This window comes from Vigna radiata, chromosome 5 (genome assembly GCF_000741045.1).
Source record: "Vigna radiata var. radiata cultivar VC1973A chromosome 5, Vradiata_ver6, whole genome shotgun sequence".
In the NCBI taxonomy this organism is placed as follows: Eukaryota; Viridiplantae; Streptophyta; class Magnoliopsida; order Fabales; family Fabaceae; genus Vigna; species Vigna radiata.
The window spans coordinates 4,844,017-4,864,966 of record NC_028355.1 but is presented as its reverse complement, the minus strand read 5'-3'; the positions used below and the strand labels follow the sequence as shown (position 1 = coordinate 4,864,966).

At 29.8% G+C, this 20,950-nt stretch overlaps 2 protein-coding genes across 2 annotated transcripts in view; both read left to right on the top strand.

Annotated features, from left to right (window-relative positions):
- Nucleotides 1–7,916: 7,916 nt before the first annotated feature.
- Nucleotides 7,917–12,528, top strand: LOC106762393 (BTB/POZ domain-containing protein At1g30440). Its single transcript, XM_014646288.2, has 4 exons — nt 7,917–8,802; nt 9,711–9,780; nt 10,280–11,503; nt 11,712–12,528. Exons 1-4 carry the CDS (start codon nt 8,744–8,746, stop codon nt 12,291–12,293), a joined length of 1,935 nt encoding a protein of 644 aa, XP_014501774.1. The 5' UTR covers nt 7,917–8,743; the 3' UTR covers nt 12,294–12,528.
- A 2,684-nt stretch (nt 12,529–15,212) lies between these two features.
- Nucleotides 15,213–20,950, top strand: part of LOC106762089 (cation-chloride cotransporter 1) — a gene marked incomplete in the record, with an annotated part of 15,204 nt that continues 9,466 nt past the window's right edge. The window contains 5 exon segments of the mRNA XM_014645797.2: nt 15,213–15,578; nt 15,899–16,045; nt 17,495–17,573; nt 17,852–17,943; nt 20,150–20,264. Coding sequence (XP_014501283.1) covers nt 15,397–15,578; nt 15,899–16,045; nt 17,495–17,573; nt 17,852–17,943; nt 20,150–20,264 — 615 coding nt within the window.

Here is a 20,950-nt window from a genome sequence, read left to right as displayed (position 1 = left end):
TTCTTGAAGAATGTTGGAAGAGATCTACTCTTTTCTTCGATTACAACTGGGGTATATATCTGGACCACACAAAAAAAAAAAGATAAAAAATAAACCTATTTTCAATAGGTTAAATATAATTGTGTCTATACAAAAATAGCAATGTAATGTAATGAATTTAACTTTAGACATGTCAAATTTAGTTTCAAATTTTGTTAACTTAGTGATAAATTAATTATTTTTAAATTAGTCAAATTTATCATGAGACTGATAGATTGGGAAATTAAGTTCATGGAAAATAAATTATTTATTCTGATGTTGATATATTCTGGGATTAATTTATTCATATACAGATTTTAAAGATTAGGATAATGATATTTTGATAATATTTTTTGATAATCTTTTTACAACGGGACACGTGTCATCATTTTATTAGTCTATTTGAATTTATGTTTAAAAGATATTTAAAACGAACAAATCACAAGGGTTGTCAAAAAGTTGTTAAAAAAGCATTGTTAAAAGAAGTTTTTCCTAAATATTAAATCGATAAAAACGCACTTTCATTGACAGAATTGAGTTTTTTAATTTATTTTAACAACAAGTGCTTATGTTACCTTTTTATAGATTGTTTTTGAAAACGTTAATACTCTTAAAATATTTTTTAAAAGCATTATAACTAGTGTAGTTTATAATAAATATCTTTTTTATATTTTACAATTTTGACAAGAGTGGTGATTTTGAGCACTGTAAACCTTTAGAATAATAAATAATGGAGATAGATTCACTTTTGGTATATGTTAATTACTTGACGATGGCATAAATACGTTAGTAAAATCACACTCATGATAAAATCTGAGTCTAGATTTTTTTGTCTTATCTTTTTAGAATATATTAATTTTAATATATAAAAAATTAATATATTTTAAAATATCTTAATTTTTTATTTTGTTTCTGAAATATGTTCATTTGAATATATTAAAAGATTAAAATATTTTAAAATATCAGTATATATACAATGTGTTTTGAATTTGCAATAAAAAAAAATAACGTTAAAAAAACAGAAAAAGAAATCAAAATTCATTGTTAAAAAGTTAACAATTTTATTGACTAATTTAAGTGAAAAAGTTATCCAAAAACAAAAAATAAAATAAAGAAACTCGTGTTTTTTATAAACTAACGACAAAAAACTTTTGTGGTATGGATTAAAGTAATGGTAAGTTACATTTAGTAGAGAATTTGCATAAATGGTGAATCAAAATTGAAATGGTAAACCATTAAGAAGAGTGTTTAATTTTTGGTTTGATAAGTGGAATGCTGAGGCAGCAAGAAGTGGAATGGATGATATCTTAGAGTTTAAGATACATATAATGTTTATGATTAGTGATTTAATTATTTGAATGTTATGCAATTATCTTCCTTTTCTGCCTTTTTCAGTCACCATTAAAAGTGTTACTTTATGACTTAATATTATTATTATTATTATTATGGTTTTTGCATTGGCCAACCATGTTTGAACAATCATGCAATACACCAAGTTTTCTTCTTGTAATTGCAATAATGTAATACTTTTTGTGTATTTTGTGGGATGCTTATCCATGTTACTTATTAGCTAAGGTAGTGCATGTGCTTTTCTAGCTAATGGCCTTCTTTTAGCTTTCTGCAAAAATTTTCTTTGTGAAAATTTTTGGTTAAAATGCATGGGATCATGTCCCACAAACTCTTCTATCTATCTTTTTGTTATCTTTTTTTCCAAAAGGTGTTCAAAAGAAAGAAAAAAAAAAGGTTCAAATCTCACATTAGTCTAAGTCAAATTGGGGTTTGAGTTCAACTCTGAGAAAAAGTTTTGATAGTTTTCATTTTTTTTTTCTCTCTATAATGATATACTCAATCACATATATTGATCTACACAGCAAATAATACTCTTTGTAAAAGAAAAAAAAAACGTGAGAAGTAAACAAAAGTAAGTATTGACGATTTTTTAAAAAATTAGAAAATTATTATTTTTTTTAATAAATTTATACTAGATATTATTTGACCTATAACATTATAATGACATTTTAAATTTTATTATTCTTATCACATGAAAAGTTATAAAATAAAAATAAATAAATACAAATAAAAATTACACTTTAATAATGAAAATAAAAATTTAAATTATTTTATATTGTTTTATATAAATAAAAATCAAATTAATTAACTTATCAACATAATTACTTTCATTAAAAAATATCATAAATTTTGAGTTACATATATTTAAAAAATACAAACATCATCGATATAAAAGTTTATAACAAAATTAAACTTCATATAACTTTTTTTTTTCTATTTGTAGGTATATAAAATAGATTATAGTCAATTAAGTTCGGAAACCATATTTTAAAACTACGAATGCATTTGGTGAATTAAAAGTATTATATTATTCACGTGATGGTTGAACAGATTTTAATTACTTCTTACTTGATTAAATCAAACAAAACTTTGAAATATTGGTAATCCGTATTCATAAAGAAATTGGTCAAAATAAAAATTACGTTTGATTTTACTCAATTTACAGTTTATTTTATTGATTTACCCTTCAATATATAATTTTTTTTTCCAATAATAATATAAATAAACAATTGTTGAGTCTTCTTTGATAACTATTTAGTTATTACATCTTTTAATTATATCATGAGATAATTGTTAAATCCTCTTATGATTTCGATAATTTCTTGTAATTATTTGCGATTTGTGATTCAGTCAATTATAAAATTTGTGAAGGGTTTTACTAGAACTCTATTAATACCGCAAAGTTATTTTCTTAAAAAAAATAAAACTTAATTATACTCTTTGCTATCTAAGATGTGAAGTAAATATAACTTTGATTTTCCAAACTTTAAAGTATATATAACTTTTTTGAGTTTTACTTTTTAAAATCTCAAATGATCTATATATATGTGGTTAAGTTTGTGCAATATATTTGAGAATTATGAAATATGATATGATGAACGTGGAAGATTTTATAAAAAAATCTTTTTTATTTATATTTTTTAATGTATATATTTATGTATGATATTCTAATAAACATTCACATTTATAGTGGATTATGTGATGAACAGTAAGAAGTTTTGATTTGAAGGTATGATGATGGCATAAGACAACATGTAGGATTAAATTTATATTAATAATAATTCTGTAAAACAATAAAGGTCATAATAACTACACGTTTCTAGTAAATCAAATATCAACATATGTATTTGGACAATTAAGTATAGTTTTATCTTGTTAGTATAAAAATTGTTTTCTAAATGTTTGGTGGTTAGTTTAAATTGAATTATAATAATAATATGAATATTTTAAGTGCATTGTATTATTACAACTTTGAATAAATAATGTATGATATTTCTTTTATATTTTAACTTATTTTTATATATGTTTATGATTTGCGTTGTTTGTGTGTTTTTCTTCGGTGATGATCATCATTTATTAACGTAAACATATAAGAATATGAGATTGAGCTAGCTTAAGAATAGATGATACAATTGTATATATTTAAACTTTTTAAAAAATTATGTAGTACTTGCTTTCAATTATTTGGATAATTAATGCAAAACAAATTATACACTGATATAGTTATTTTAGATAAATGAGACAGGTAGATTATGTATTGTTTTAAATGTTATGAATTATATATATATATATATATATATATATATATATATATATATATATATATAATATGTCTTGTTTAATAATTTTAAATAATGATATATTACATCTTTCTTCATCTAACTATTTAAAACATTTCATATTTATGAGAAAAATTAAGAATTTAAATCCAAACAAACGTTGATAATTTCACATATATACTTAAAACAATTAATCATAAATTCATAATTTTTGCACAACAATTTAAAATTTTCTTTTAACAATTAATGAAAACAATGTTATCTCTATAATTTTTTCTTGTGAAAAATTGCAATGAATGTAATTTAACTAGTATTTGTACTACGGGTATCCTTTTTAATTATACGAACCATGACAAAAAAAGAGTTGACACAGACTACTGATTTTAATTTTTGCAGACCCCATAGAGGTGCAGAAAGAAATCACGGGGTACAGGAAGAAATATCCCAAATAAAAATGGTTTTAAGAAAGGAAGAGATGGGTTTGAGATTTGTCACATGCTTTTGGGAACTATTTTTAGCAGAGTTTTATACATACATACATACATATATATATATATATATATATATATATATATATAACAGAAAAATATATTAAAATGTTAAATACAATATAAACAGGTTGGAATTGGAATAAAATATATACAAATTTTCAAATTGAATATGAAATATTAAATATATTTGAGTCTGATCACTTTATTTGGCCTCCCACTAAATCCAACCTACCTTTAGTGAATAGGTAACGCAAATTTAAGGACAAAAATTAAATACAATTACGAAAGTCAAAGGAAATATAGACAAATTAAAATTGAATCTGAATAATAGTTTGGTCAAATATCGTATTGTAAGAATATATATGTCATAAATATTTATACCATGCGTGCTAAATATCGACATTACTACATTAATTCTATATCATTATATATATATATATATATATATATATATATATATATAATGATAAATATTTATCCAAACATATTACAAAATGATAGATTGTTGTCCCATGGTATATAATGTAAATATACAATGCACGATACATGTTAAATTCAGAATATGCAAATATATCATTGCTTAAAATAATATTAGTGACCAAGTTGTATTTTCTCAAATATTTGCAATTCAATGTTATTAGATGTATTGAAGTACTATTTTAAGCTAGAACCAAATTTTAATGATTCAAATTTAAAAGCTTAAAGATAATCAAGTGTGAACTAGAAAGGGGATGTCTTATTCATAATAAGCGGACAAGACATAGGTAAAGAAAATAAAATCTTTTGAAAGTAAAATATTACGTTTTAAATATCACTCCACAAACTATTTTTTTTAAGAGTTTCAAAATCTTTAAATCTCATTTTCTTAAATGATATATGTTTTAGGTTTGGAGTAAGGTTAACTCTCCCATTTTGAATTTGTTTGTTCAATGACTTTTTCAATGACTAAGTTCTATTCAATAAGAAATTTCTTGTGTATCTAAACTTTTGAATTTTGTTACGTAAATAACTTGAAGATTCACCCTTATGATAGAATAATTATTGAGCACAATAGATATACAATTGACAAATATACTTTAAATTTATTAGATTACGACTAAAAACCAATTTTTGCATTTCTATCATCATTTTATACCACGTAATTTGAAAATAGAGAATTTAAAACATATATTATAATTTATTTTCACCACAAACACTTCACCAAAATGAAATTATAAAAACGAACAAAACTTTATAAGAAATTACTCAAATGTTGTGAGTACTCTTTTGTCACTTATTTACACAAACTCTTAACAAACATGTTATTACAGAAGAAAATGTTGATTATACTCTTCGTTGATAAGACTCTCTATCAACTGTAATGCTCTGTATTTTTGGATAGATTTGAGGGAGATGATTTGGGATAGATGATTTGAACAGATTTGAGAGTAATTCTTTTGTTGTTTTTTTTAGTGGATTTGTAGGTAATTGAGGGTGGATTTGAGGGTAAAATTTGTGAGAATTAGTGTAGGATTTGATTGATGTGATAGATTAAAAAATTAGTTTAATATGTATAAATTAAAGATTACCAAAATGTCCCTAGTTATTAAAGTAATATAAAATGTTATTTTTTAATGTTATATTTAAATATATGTTTATTTTTTCAGCTTTTAAAAAGTCTTTCAAAACTTTTGTCTCCTTTATAACATAACACTGCAACTTGTTGATAGTCTCCTATTTTATAATAACGTTAATTAAGATAGATTTTGGCATAAATGATCCCTTTTATTTGACTATTACTTTCTCTGTTTCAACGGTAAGATTTTGATTTTTTTTTCACTCAACTTTATGAAGTGATTAACATATTAAACTTTGAATTTATAATTCTCAATTTTATTTGAAAATCTGATTTGTTTCACATCCCTTAAAATACATTAACGGTAAAAAAATGTTACATTTGTTTCAAAAGTTTTGTACGAGATTGTTATGCAAACTAAATCTCAAATAAGAGATATACTTCACAGTTGAATAAAATAAGAGACCATCTACCTGCACTACTCCTTCACCTGAAACACAAACATAAGAAAGGGTTAGGCTGTTGCATGTTGTGCATCCTCACCTTCGCCAGGTGCAAACAGCAGCGTCCACTACGTGCAGGTGCAAACAACAACTGTGAGGGTCAGGTGCAAAGAAAAAGAAGAAAGGGTCAGGCTGCTGCGTGCAGGTGCAAAGAAGAAGAAGAAGCCAATGAATACACCATGGGAATCGAATACTCCCTGGACGTAACTGAATACAACATCCTTCACATTCACGTGCTTCACCGTAACCGAATACAACCATCGTGTATCAGAACACAACATCCTTCACATTTACGTACTTTTTGTAACCGGATACAACCATTGTGTATCCGAATACAAATTTCATTTGGTCACGCGTACTACATCGTCCACCCTCCACCATCCTCCACCTCCATCACCTTCATCCGGAGAGTATGTGAAGAAGAAGATCGTCCACCCTCCACCATCCTCCACCTCCGTCACCTTCATTCGTAGGGTTTATGAAGAAGAACAACAAGAAGCTGTGAAGAACCTCCCTCGCGTAACCGAATACAGCTGTGCATGGCTTTAAAATAGTCGTGGAATTATAGAAATAGCGCAAGGGTATACAAGACTTTTCGTTATAAATCATCACAAATCTTACCAAAATTGCGAGATGGTAAAAAAGGTACAATCTCGCAAATCCTTCCTTTTCCCCGCTTTTCCATCTTCGCAAATCACAAACACAGTAATCAATCCTTGCTAATTCTCACAAACAGTAAACCCGCGCATGCGAACACAGTGTAAGAGGGCAGAAAGCAAAATATATTTTAATTTTTATATTTTGCATTGTTTATATTATATTTTTAATCATGATCAATTTGACAAATTTGTTTTCAAGGTCGATAAATATATACTTTTCGGTTATCTTCATAAATTAAAGACTTCCAGAATTTTTAACTTTTATATTTTAATAGTTAAACAAATTATATATGCTAAGTTTGATCAATTTTAACAAAGTAATGAGATTAAGATGACTTTAAAAATGTATACATTAAATCGACCTATAGAGAAATCCAACATTAAATGAACGACCGTACTTTGATAGTTTTAAAAATTAGATGCATAATTAAAAATAATTCTGACACATTTAAGCCGATAAAAACTACAGGTTCCGTAATATTTATTCTATTATTCTGAATTATCTTATCCGAAATTTAAAAAGCACGGGACAATCAAGAGCATATCAAATATAGTTAAATTTTTATTTTTTTAATCAACCCGAGAAAAAAAAATAATAATAGAAGTTTTCTTTTTCTTCTTATGGGATGTAGGAAAATAAAGAGGTGAAAATGAAGCAGTCGTGTCTGACATTATTTTCTGGAAGATTATGTTTTTCTTGGTGTAGTCTGTTCAATAGGATCACTGACAGAGAGAAATGCTGATTTTCATATTATTTTAAACAGAAAAAATAAAAATAGTAATAAAATGGAAGGTGGAATTTGGTTTGGCAAATTGATAGATTATTTTTAAAACAAGTTTCATTTTTAAATTGATTATCTGCTTTGTAATATTTTGACTAACAAAATTCTGATTGGGCCAGAAAGAGATTAGAAAAAGAAAGATAAAAATGTGATTTTTGAAGTTCAACACTCAACGGCAGGTGCGCTGGTAACGCACATGGCCTAGCTGGGGGCCTTCGTTCCGCTTCTAAGAAACCGACACTCGCAATAAACAAAGGAATTTCTCCTAATAAATACAAAATAAGAAACCGATTTTACTTCCATCTTCAACCGTTCTCGTTCTCCCAAGTCAAATCCAGTTTACTTAGTGATAGAAATTATTGATTATTGTTATTACTATTAATATTTTATTAATGGAGATTCCATGCTCGAGAAAAGAGCAATGAGTGTTTTTGAAGGCACGGACCCCACTAGGGTGCTGAGGCTTGCCCTTTGAGATGCCAAAGCCATTAATGTTACACATTGTCCCATGTCCCAAAATTAAAACTTTCCACACACATGCTTGCATTTAGAGGAGTCAATGCTTTCTATTTAACCAAAATGTTACTATTTGTACTTTTTCTTTGATGGGTTTGAGTGGTTTTTGTTTAGCCCCTTCTGTCTCCGTTAGTTTGGTTTAGGCCTTTTCCTTTTGTTTGTTTGTTTGTTAGGGGTAGAGAACTGGGTTGTTGACCTAAACTAAGTGGTGATAAGGAATTTAGGTTTCTGGGATCGATTTTTATTTTTGGGGAAGTGGGTGTTTGTGTTTTGTTGTACCCTACCAATAGTGGAGTGGTTCTAGGGTTTTTGAGGTGGTGGTGTTATATTGATTGAATCTTGTGGTGGATTCCGCCTTTGGGTTTGTTTGGGTGCTGGAAATTCTGATAAAGGCTGTCTCTTTTGAGGAAGGGCATGGAAAAAAACTGCATTGTGAATCAATTTCGTGGAGGGTGAATTTGAGGCCAAGTTGTGCTGCGTGGTACAGTGTTTGTGAAGGGTTTGATTGTGTTTCAAATTCAATTGGTGTTAGATCTGTTCTTCACTTGGTTTTGTTCATCAATTGTTGTCTCTTTTGAGGATTCGAGTAAATGGCCTGCGTGAAACTGGGTTCCAAAGCTGATGCTTTTCAGCGTCAAGGGCAGGCCTGGTATCTTGCCTTATCCTTTTGTTTGCTCTGTAAATTGCAGTTTTGTTGTTTGTGTTCTCTCTCTCCTCTCTCTTCGAGTGTGACGTTTTTTCTGTGTGTTGTGAAGTCTAAACTTGGGAAAAACGTTTTTATCTACTTTTAAGCTGTACGTGTACTGAATGCTTGCTTGTTTTGTCAAGAATTTATATTGGTTCATAGTATTGAACTCCTTTCTCTTTTCATTAGTTTTTCTTGTTAGATCTTCATATGTCAAGTTCAGGTTTGGTGCATAAGGCCTACGTGTAAAGCGTGAATGAAAAGTGGTTAATGAGTTCCTTCTCCTTCTAGGAATTTGATAAAATTGGTGAAACATGCATGCATGGCAAAGGTCTAATCTGTTCTTCCTGTGTATGATACGAGGGTTGTTCTATTTTGGTGCCAATGTGATAAAAATGGATTTGTCAATGAAGATTTTTATCTTTTTCTATGATTGCTTAATTTGATTTATTTTCTTCACGGTCTATGAAGAACTGATCTTAAGTTCTTCTTCATGCTTGTTGTATGAATTGGTATCAATCTGCCTCAGTATACCATCTCGAAGGAATCAATTGATTATTTTGCATGATAGGCAGATAGCCCAGTTAATGGACAATGCACTACTTATTACTAAATTTTTAGTTATCCCTTATGTTTCTTTCGTTACTCTTCTGAAATAAATTTGAGATTAATCTAGTATATGATTTTTCTACAAGACAGTGAAGGCTGGCATTTTTCTGTTCTGTCATGGCTTTATAAAAGTGAGCTTTTTATAAATGTGATTGTTCTGAGTTCAAGCTGATTAAAGATGCAATCTGCCTGTTATAATTTTTCTTTTTATTTTAAATTTCATCAGTTATATAATCTGTCATTTTCATTGCTGTTATCCGTAGGTTCTGTACTACTGGACTTCCTAGTGATATAGTTGTTGAAGTTGGAGAGATGTCCTTCCATCTTCACAAGGTATAATATATCTACATACACCTATTCTTTTTAGTTTATGTTCATCACATCCAGTTAATGCATTATTCAAACATCAGTTTCCTTAAATTTCTAACTGGTTTATAATTTGTTATAGTCACATAAAAATTTGCTAAAGTTTACATGAAGGATAGAGATCAGATTTTAGGATTATGCCGTCATTATAACTGTATTTCAAAATAAAGACATTGCCACTGTTAAATGTAATTATTGTTGGGCTTGTTTGTGTTAATAAAAATTTGAGAAATGTTGTTATTGTCTGGGAACGCTATGCAAATGTAATAAATCAAGCGGCATTATCTTATTCCATTGATTGGAAAATAGTGCCAAGTTATAACTCCATTTTCCTCAATATATCAGTTGTACATGTTTGATATTACCTTCTTAGTCAAAATATATTTCCATCTAAATGCTTTCTGTCGTTATTTTGAGTGTAAGGTTTTTTGTGAACTAAGCTAAATCAAATTCATGCTTAATGCAGTTTCCTTTGCTCTCTAGAAGTGGGGTTCTGGAAAGAATGATCGCCGAGGCTTCTGAATCAGAGGAAGAATGCGCAATATCACTCGGTGACATTCCTGGTGGTGCCAAAACATTTGAACTCGTGGCAAAATTCTGCTATGGGGTGAAACTTGAACTTACTGCATCAAATGTTGTGTACCTGTGGTGTGCTGCAGAGCGTCTAGAAATGACCGAGGAATATGGTGAAGGTAATCTAATTTCACAAGCTGAAACCTTTTTCAATCAAGTGGTCCTCCGCAGTTGGAAAGACTCTCTGAGGGCACTTGAAACCTGTGACGATGTTTTGGCCTATGCTGAAGAGCTCCACATTGTGAAAAGATGCATCGAGTCACTAGCAGCGAAGGCATCTACTGACCCAAATTTATTTGGGTGGCCGGTGCTGGAGCGTGGTGGTCCTTTGCAGAGCCCTGGTGGTAGTGTTTTGTGGAATGGAATAAGTACTGGTGCAAGACCAAAAAATTCAAGTGCAGATTGGTGGTATGAAGATGTGTCAAATTTGAGTTTTCCACTTTATAAGAGATTAGTAGCTGTCATGGAATCGAGGGGCATTAGGCAGGAGATTATTGCTGGTTCTCTTGCTTTCTATGCTAAAACATATCTGCCTATGCTAAACCGACGCCAGGTTTCCGGTGAGTCCAGCACCCGGCTGACACAGGGAGCCATGGGGTCTCCACTGTCTGAAGATGACCAGAAGATTCTACTGGAAGAGATTGATGGTTTGCTCCCTATGCAGAAGGACCTGGTCCAAACAAAGTTCTTGTTTGGTCTACTTCGAACGGCCATGATTCTACGAGTGAGCCCTTCTTGCATATCTAATTTGGAGAAACGGATCGGCATGCAGCTTGACCAAGCTACTCTAGAAGATCTCTTAATGCCAAATTTCTCATACTCCATGGAGACACTTTACAATGTTGACTGTGTGCAAAGAATTCTTGACCATTTCCTTGCCATGGATCAGGTTACTGGTGGTGCCTCTCCATGCTCGATCGACGATGGTCAATTGATCGGATCACCTTCATTAACACCAATCACCATGGTAGCCAAGTTGATTGATGGTTACCTTGCAGAGGTTGCCCCAGATATCAACTTAAAACTTCCAAAGTTTCAGGCCCTTGCCGCAGCAGTTCCAGAGTATGCTAGGCCTTTGGATGATGGTTTATATCGTGCATTAGATATTTACTTGAAGGTATTGATCCACACCAAATCGGTTTATATCATTACATAATTAGTGTTTAGTATGTTTTTGATATACGTAGCTCATGTTTAACTCATACTTCACCTAAAGAATGTTTCAAATTATAATATGTTTCCTTTTATGCACACATAACTAACCATGGCTTGTCACACTTCTAACTAATTTGGACTGATTCACCGATGCTGTCACAAAACTACAGTCTCACCCATGGTTGGTGGAGTCTGAGAGAGAGCAGCTATGTAGGCTGATGGATTGCCAGAAGCTCTCATTAGAGGCATGCACGCATGCGGCGCAGAACGAGAGGCTACCGATCAGAATAATTTTTCAAGTTCTATTTTTTGAGCAGCTCCAGCTACGAACTTCCATAGCCGGTTGCTTTCTAGTTTCAGATAATCTGGATGGATCGAGGCAGCTGAGAAGCGGGCTTGTGGGATCAACGGACGGTGGCTGGGCGTCGGCGGTGAAGGAAAATCAGGTTTTGAAAGTGGGAATGGATAACATGAGGATGAGGGTGTCTGAGCTGGAGAAGGAGTGTTCAAACATGAGGCAGGAAATTGAGAAATTGGGTCGTTCAAAGGGATCAAGCGCATGGGGAACTGTTTCTAAGAAACTTGGGTTCAAGATGAAGTCTCAGATGTGTAGTGCTCAAGAAGGGTCAGTTAGCAACCAGAACAACAACGGAAATAGTAAGGTTGAGAAGTTGAAGGAAAGACATGTAAAACACAAGAAAAGTTCTTCTATCAGTGACAAGGCATCAGTGTCTTCAATTGTTCATTCATAGTGTCTAAATCTTAATCTTACTGTGTCATATTGACTAATCAATTTCTTGGCCCCTGCTTCTCATTCAAATGTAACTCAGATGGAAACACATGTCTCTGTATTGTGTAAACCGTAGATTTAGCTTGGTTTATTTATTTTTCATTTGTCCCACTACATATGCATATAAAGTTTCCATGCACATTCTGTTTCCTACTTCTCCAAAATATTCCTTGAGTAATCAACATGTGCTTCTGATATTTGTGGGGACTCATTCACTCTATTTGGTTTTAAGTTTCCCTAACTCCTTTTCAGTTCTAAATGCCCTTTCCTTGTAATGTATAAAGTAATGATCTTTTGGAACATTTTGTATCATTGAACAATGATAATCATGTTTGTTGAGAATGTGGTTTTGGGGTTTGATTTTTTAGTTTGTTTATGAAAGAACAATCTATTCAGTTTATCTAATTTCAGACATGAATTTTGGGATATTAGTTGTGTTTCAATTAGGAGAATCCCAGAATTATTAGTAAACAACTTGAAATGCATAAATGTTAGGCTTTTTCTTTTTGCACCCCACCATTACTAACTGCACCGTTAAAATAATAGCAACCACTGTCGTTGGAGAACGAAAAATTTCCAAAATATATTTCATTATATATATATATATATATATATATATATATATATATATATATATATATATATATATATCCGAAACATGATAGAAGCATAAAACATGTATACAAAATTAAAAATAATACAAACATGGAATCAAGCATAAATCTTGTTTAACATCCAAATTTTTTTCTTGAAGTAATTTTTTTTCTTAAAGTAATTTGTATTTTATATTATTTAAGAATTTGTAGAAATTGATTAAAATTTTACTTTCAACACAAAAAGTTTTTAAATTATTTTCACAATTTCAATTCTATCAAATTATGAGAAAAATAAACTTTCAATGTTCAATTATTTCCTCTATATGAAGATGAAAACAATTTTCAATTATTTTTAAAAAACTACATGAAGATCAATTTATAGGGAAGATAAAAAAATCTAACGAAATATATTTTATATTATAGGGAAGATCAAAACATCTAACCAAATGTATTTTATATTATTTCTTCTATATGAAATAAGAAAAAAAAAACTGGTTTTAAATCATGTTCAATTATTTAATTTTCAGATATTAAATATAAATATGTTTCTCGAATTGAATCTGCTACTCCTTCCTCGAACTAGTTTGAGATTCTAGATGATTTTTATTTTTTATTTGATTTTATTTCTAGCTTCTAGAAAATAAGTTAGAGTTTAGTTAAAAGTTTTCAAACTTTTCATAAACGATTCTCCAAAATTCATTTAACTATTATTATATTTTAAAGATGCAATTGAAAATACTTTTCAAATAAAGAGAACGCGCGCTTGACCATAGAAGAAACTAAGTACGTTTTATTTTTAAATAAATTAAGAGCTTAATTATACTTGGAATTTGTAAAAAAACATCTTAAATAATTGATATAAATTTAATAAACCGTATTCTTTGCAGAAAAATACAAAAAAGCCTTCAATTGGGTTTTTCAAAAACTTTTCTCTAAAGATATTTCAAGAGGACTTTTTTATATACTTTGAGTTTTCAAAACGATAAGCAGACTGAGTATATTTTTCATTTGAAAACTGATAATGCCTGCATTTGTTAGTTATATTCAAATTAAAAAATTGAATATTATCTATATTCATATAATATTTCATATCAATATTGGTATAATAAATTTATCGTTAAAACAGTAAAAAGTTAAAATACTATCCACAGGTAAGTTTGTTATTTTATGTCTAGATGTAAAATTAAATATAACTTTCTACAGAATCTGTTAAATTTTGTTGATTAAACTTGAAATAATAATAATTATGAGATAATTAATTTTATTTGGAAGTAAAAATAAGAAAAATATTATTTTTAAGTTGAAAATAAAGGTCATTTTGATTACTACAAATTTTTAGATTTATAAGAACAACTCAGTTTATTTTTAAATAAAAACTTTATACTAATTAAACTATTATCAAACAAACAACTGAAGCACCGACCAACTTTTTAATCTAAAAATAACTGAAATCTGGCATAACAGTATCCTTAAAAATACTTTAAACTCAATAATTAAATCAATAAAAGTGCCAACAAGTATCGACCTGGCAATGCTATGAATATTTCTTGCTCAACATACTATAACGTTAAATAATAATATTTTAGAAGGTATAATATTTTTTTATCCTACTAAATTTTTAAATGTTTGATTTAGTTCCTATAAATTGTTTATTTATTCTTTAGTTTCTCTGCTTTAAAAATATTTTAAGTGATCCATATTAACCTTTATAAACCAAAGACAAGTAATTTAAATAACATTTGATGTGCTAAAATAATATATTTAAAAAATAAAAGAATTATGAGTAAAATATCTTTTAAAATGAGTAAAACGAAACTAAAGTAATACATTTTTTTTATTACCTCATTGTATTATAAGATAATAAAAGTCATCCTCAACAAAATTTACAAAAGTATAAATATTTTTACATCTTCAATCTTAGATTTAGGTTTGGGTATAAAAAGAATTCACCCATTTAAGCTCATATTTGAAATCCTTTTACTGTTGGGATTTTTTAGCATTTATTTATATAATATAAGTAATTTGAATGTAAATAAAACTATATTATTTCATTAATTATGCTGAGACTTCAAAATCCATTAATTATATAATAATAATAATATATTTAATTCATTAAACAGTATAACTTCAATGTATATAAGAAATATAAAATTTGAATTAAATTCAATTATATGTATAAAACCACATCCTAAAATCCAAAATGATTTTATAAAATAATATTTTATTCAAAATTTCTGTCAAAAATTATCAATTTCTTTTCCTCCCTCCAAACACCTATATTTCTTCGTTCTTCTAACCATCGTACTAATCTCTTTCCATGCGGTCATACTCTTACCCATTCGTATTTCATTATCTCAAGTAAACAAAGAAAAGGACTATCTAGAACGCTGGATCTGAATTTTCTGTTGCTTGTTCTCTGTTTCTCCATTTCCCATTTGTGATTCAGATTTGCGATTTGGATCTGAGTAAATGGATCGAGAAAATGGCGACGGTGACATAGAAGGCGGTGGCGGCGATGATGGTTTTCGCTCGGGCCGCAAGTATCGTCCTGTCTTGGCCAATGATCGCGCGGTGCTCGAAATGTCTTCCATAGATCCGGGATCTACTTCTTCTTCCACTTCTGCATTTACAGATATTCCTTCTAATCTCAGGTATTCACACTGTTCCATCTCCACCTATTTTCTTCTGTAGCGATTGCGCCGATTTCATTTCATTTTGTCATCAGAAGCTGGTGCCCTACCGGAAGAATTGGGCGATGTTTTGTCCTGCTATTGCTTGCGATTGAAACAAGTGAGATTTTGTATGTGAGAGTGCGATAATGTGTTGTTGTGAATGAATGTAAGCTAGTCACTTGTGTCCAGTTGATTTTGTGTGTGAGTGCGATTCTGTTTAGTTGTGAAGGAAATGAAGTTAGTCGATTGTGATGAGTTGCTGTTGTTTATTCTGAGTTTTTCTTTTTTTCTGTGGTCAGAAAAGTGAAAACTAGTCGTAGTGGGAGTTCGGATGCCAAAGAAGGCAACGCTTCTCATCAGCAGCAACCTAATGGATCCCAGCAGCAGGAATCTAAATTGGAACTGTTCGGTTTTGACTCTCTTGTCAACATTCTTGGTCTCAAAAGGTACATGGGACTTGCTTGCTGCTACCGATACTCATTTTCGGCTAGTAGATGCTTTTTAATTTTACATATTTTGTTTTTCGGGTTTTATACTTAAACTTTACCGTGTCAATAGGGAACTTTACCTTTTCTTCAAAAATTCTAATACGTTATACTTGAATGCTTTCTCTTCAAATTGTTTAATTTCAAGTGTTTTGTGTGGATATGACTATTCAAATTTATTGAATCTTGATTTTCTTGTTTGGATGAAATTGTTTCAATTACCACTAAGTACAAAAAATACCAAATACAAAAATTACCATCAAATAATACCATTGATATTGATTAAAAAATGATTATTTTTGCTCATATTCACCATAAGAATAGCTTCACCAACATTGATTGAGAAAACCCTTATAAAAGTCAACCGAAAAATAGTGTTGAATTACACCATTACAATCCTTAGCCACAACACTACATACTTACCAAAAAAGTGTGGTTGATATTCACCTAAAAGTAGTCTCATCAATGTTGATCAAGAAAACCATGGCAAAAGTTAACCAAGAAATGGTCGTGACTTTCATTGGCAGCTAAGTAATCCTAACAATGTCAACCAAATTACACCAACTGAAAATAATGCTATTTGATGTCAACGGGAAAAATTGTAGTTGGCATCATCGAAAATACCATTAATGTTAAAAGAAGAAATGTGACTAACGGCAATTGAAAAATAAGTTTGTATGTACAAAAATATAGTGTCTGTTATGACAATTGAAAAATAATCACGATTAACTGTAAGTCTGTAACCTAAAACAAGCTATGCTAATATCATCCACAAATTATGTTGAACATATGATGCCCCAACCTTAACCAAGACGGTGACATATTGATTGAAGTCGAGGTGATGATGAACTAATCAAGGTTAAGCCAAAGAGAGAATATAAAAAGAAGAAAAATTTTAGTGAGAAAGGAGCATTAAGAATTTCCAATTCTTATATTTTAGGTAGAATTTAAAATTCTTTAATTTTAAATAATCAAATAACTCAAATTTCTAGAATTTCAATTTCTTTATAAAATTAAATTGCCTTTTCAAAAATTTTCATCTGAGCACACTATTAAACTCTTTGCATGGCTGAATTTGAGAGTGGAAAGGATAATCTTTGAAGAAGACCTTGTTTTTGGGATTCTTTTGTCAGAAGCATTAGCTACTGTTTAGCTGTAATATACTGTAACGAATTTGTTTGAATTTTTACTTATACTTTTATGATTATCTAGTTATTGAGAAGGGAATTGATTTTTTTTTTTAACTTAAAAAGCAACCATCCCTTAAAAATGGAGCAAACAAATGGGCTCTAATTTGTTTCTTAATCTGAAGGGGTGTCTCCTATCAATGTCACTGTTAAATTTGATTTTAGTTTTAGAATTTTTCCTGGTGTTCTGATTTCAAACAACTCTCTTGACTTCCTTCTCTAGTATGACTGGCGAGCAGGTTGCACAACCATCAAGTCCTAGAGATGGTGAGGATATATCTATCACTGCTGGCTTGCCAAAGGTATGCTATTTTCTCGAGTATAACTTTACTTCCTTTATTTGTATCTTGTCTACTTCCTTTATTTAAATAAACATATGTAGATTGATGAAAATGTTATGTGAGTTTTGGTTTTGGATTTACCAAAATAAGAGATTAAAAAGTGAAAAGTGGCATATTCGAATGTTTTCTGTTAGACATGATGTGGTTAGCTTAGCTCTATATAATGTCACTATAAAATAAAAATTATGTGTAATTATCTATTTTTTGTCTTGACATAACATGTTTATTTAATTCTGCAGCCTGCTGCTCCCAAACTTGGTACATTGATGGGTGTATTTATTCCATGTATACAAAGCATTTTGGGCATCATCTACTACATTCGTTTCTCTTGGTAACTTGTAAATCACTTTAAATGTTACATCATATATGATCATGTTTAGGCCTTTTGGAATTAATTATCTGATTGTTGGAGAATGATTATTGCAATTTAAAGATTTTCTAAAGAAATTAGACATTACAATTTGGTATTCAAATATAATTAACAATTCAGATTCAAGTTTAAAAGGATGAGAGTCACAACTTCCTTATTTCTCTCATATTTTGAGTGAATGATTGTTCATTTGAAAATTCTTAGTTCATTGTATCAATAGTTTGAAGTTGAAATTTAATCCACTTGTTAGATAATATCAAAGTATTGATGAATGTTGTTTTCCAAATCTCAACATAGCAATTTGTCTTAGTTTTGAAACATTTCCATGATGAATACCTTTTCAATATGTTTAGTTGTTTTCCTTTATCTAAACTAAAGATTATTTGTTAAGATTGAAACTTATTTATTTGAGCTTTATAGTAAAGCTTATACCATTAAATAGGAAACTTAGGGTATTAGAAATTTTACCTTTCGTATCATAATCTTATGATTCTTGTTTCCAATATTCCAATTTGATACATTTTAGCTATCTACCAATTCATATCTCAAGATGATTCTTAAATGACTTTGTATCTTATAATGCATGACATGAATGGATCCATGTAATTTTTATCACTGAAACGATTTAACAATCATATGCTTTTTACTTATTTTTTTTTTAAAAGTCAAGCAAGCTTAAATTTTTAAATGAAAAGGAATTTGAAAGAACACTTGTAAACTTATCTTATTGATTATTTCGTCCTTATTTGTCGTTCCATAGTTCAATGCAGATACTCTATTGAGCTATCTGATTGTTTTATTTCCACTTTTGTAAAACCAAGATTTCACAAACATGGATATAACTAACTGTTTTTGTTTTGTATGACTTTTTCCTTAGTTGTTTGATCTATTTCTAGTGTATATCATCTACATTGAACACTATATATCATCTATGTGATACATTTGAAGTATTTTTCATTATATGTGAATCTTATGAATTGATACAAATTTACAGTTCACAATTCAAAAAATACTCGATGATTCACGATTTGAATCTTTATTTGGTAACCTTTGTGTTCATTGGCTTCTTAACGCAACCTACCAGCCTACTTAGTTTGAGAAAACATATTTTGTTTTCATTGAAAAGTGAAAATACGTATTACTGTTTTCCCCATTTGTTGTTCGAATTTTGTAAAATCTAAAAAGTGTAAAGAGAGTTTTTCATTTTATTTTATTTTATTTTTATAGTTTTAGTTAGCAAAAAATTAGAACTAAAATGTTTCTTCATACCAAATAGGCTCTAATTTTGCGAATGGAAAAATGTGATTGGGTGGAGATGTTTGTTAGAAATGTTATTAGAGAAGATAGAAAATGGGAAGACCTTTACAAGACTATTTTAGAAGAAGAAAAGGAAAAGGGTTAAATTGTAATCAGTACGTGACCTGGTAGTTAATTATTTCCTTTAGTGAGTGGTGACATAATAAATGGGTCCTAGTTGTAAGTGGGAGCAATTTTTGACAACTTAGAATGATAACTGGATATGGCCAGTGTGAAAAGGAGAATGCTACTTTTTGGGCTAATTTTGTTTACCCTGGTGCCTTTGTGAGTTTGTGTGACGTGTGTCAAATGATATAAAAGTATTTCAGTCACTATTATTGCAGAAAAGAGTGTGTTTGTGGTCAGGATTCCAGATTCTTTTTGTAGTAAGGGAATTCCTACCAATTGGTTTGTGGTTGGGGGCCCATTGTTATATATCAAGAGTGTAGGCATATCTGACTTACAAAGGGGTTGAGATACCCTACTGCATTACTATTTCTTCCCCTTCCCCCAACTGTTGTGCCAATGGTTGTATCAGGGGTGTAGTCATGTGTGATTTACAGAGTGGTTGGGATGTTGTACTGCATTCCTATTTCTTCCCCTTTGGCCGGCCCCCTCCCTAACTATTCTGGATATGTTATGGTCACCTTGTTTTATTTTGTTCTTTCCAATTCTTCATTTATTTTGTCCCAACAAAAAAGAAGAGATTCATGACAGAAATTGATCATTATTCATGATTTCTTTGTGATACTGTATTTTAATTATTGTAATATTTTTTTGATCCCCTTGGTATATTCAATTTGGTTGAATTGGATACTTTGGCATTAAACTCGCTAAACATTGGATGTTTTTATTATTTTCATTATTGTAGGATTGTTGGCATGGCTGGCATAGGACAAACATTGTTGCTTGTTTCTTTATGTGGCACCTGTACATTCCTTACTTCAATATCATTGAGTGCTATTGCAACCAATGGTGCCATGAAGGTAAGCACTGTATGAGTAAGTTGAAGTACTGCTTATTTGCAATGACTGCAGAGTTTACAAAATCTGATTGTTAAAAATATCTATGCTTTAGAAAGCTTTGTTTACTAACTTTTATTTTGGATTATTCACAAATTTAAGTTGTACTTGTTAGTTAATTTGAAAAAGGAGTTTGCTGTCATGTCTTGCTCAAGTTGAGGTACTATGATTTTTGACAAGGGAATGATTGAGTATTTAATATTTATGACAGTACATTGGATACTGTTGGACCAACTAGAATATTCTTTCTTAAAACCTGGACTCCTTTTAAGGACTCCATGTGCTCTTGTGACAAAAATAATTACTAATTATTTTCCTTTTACTTTGAGTAAGCTATGCGATTATTAAATGCATCATGTGTTTTGTCAAAAGTAAAGTCTTTTGAAAAAGGACACTTAGATCTAAGGCGGTTTTTGTCCCAACTTTGTTAGAGCTTTATTTCTCCTTAAAATGAAAATTTAGGTCAGCACAATTTTATTTCTTGTGTGTTCTATCATAATTTTGCATATTCCTTTATCTTTCCTTTTAGCTTAAATTTGTGTTTGAAATAACTCAATACAAAATCTTTTCAAGTGATCAAGTGTAAATAGGATAGCATTTTATTTTTCCAAAAAATTAAGTAAATTTTAGGATGCATTAATAATTGATAT

What these genes read in the sequence shown, in the direction of transcription:
- LOC106762393 (XM_014646288.2), top strand. Translation starts at nt 8,744, where the DNA reads ATGGCCTGCGTGAAACTGGGTTCCAAAGCTGATGCTTTTCAGCGTCAA. An exon ending in CAGCGTCAAGGGCAGGCCTG is followed by an intron (nt 8,803 to 9,710) that starts GTATCTTGCCTT and finishes TGTTATCCGTAG; the next exon opens with GTTCTGTACTACTGGACTTC. An exon ending in CATTAGATATTTACTTGAAG is followed by an intron (nt 11,504 to 11,711) that starts GTATTGATCCAC and finishes ACAAAACTACAG; the next exon opens with TCTCACCCATGGTTGGTGGA.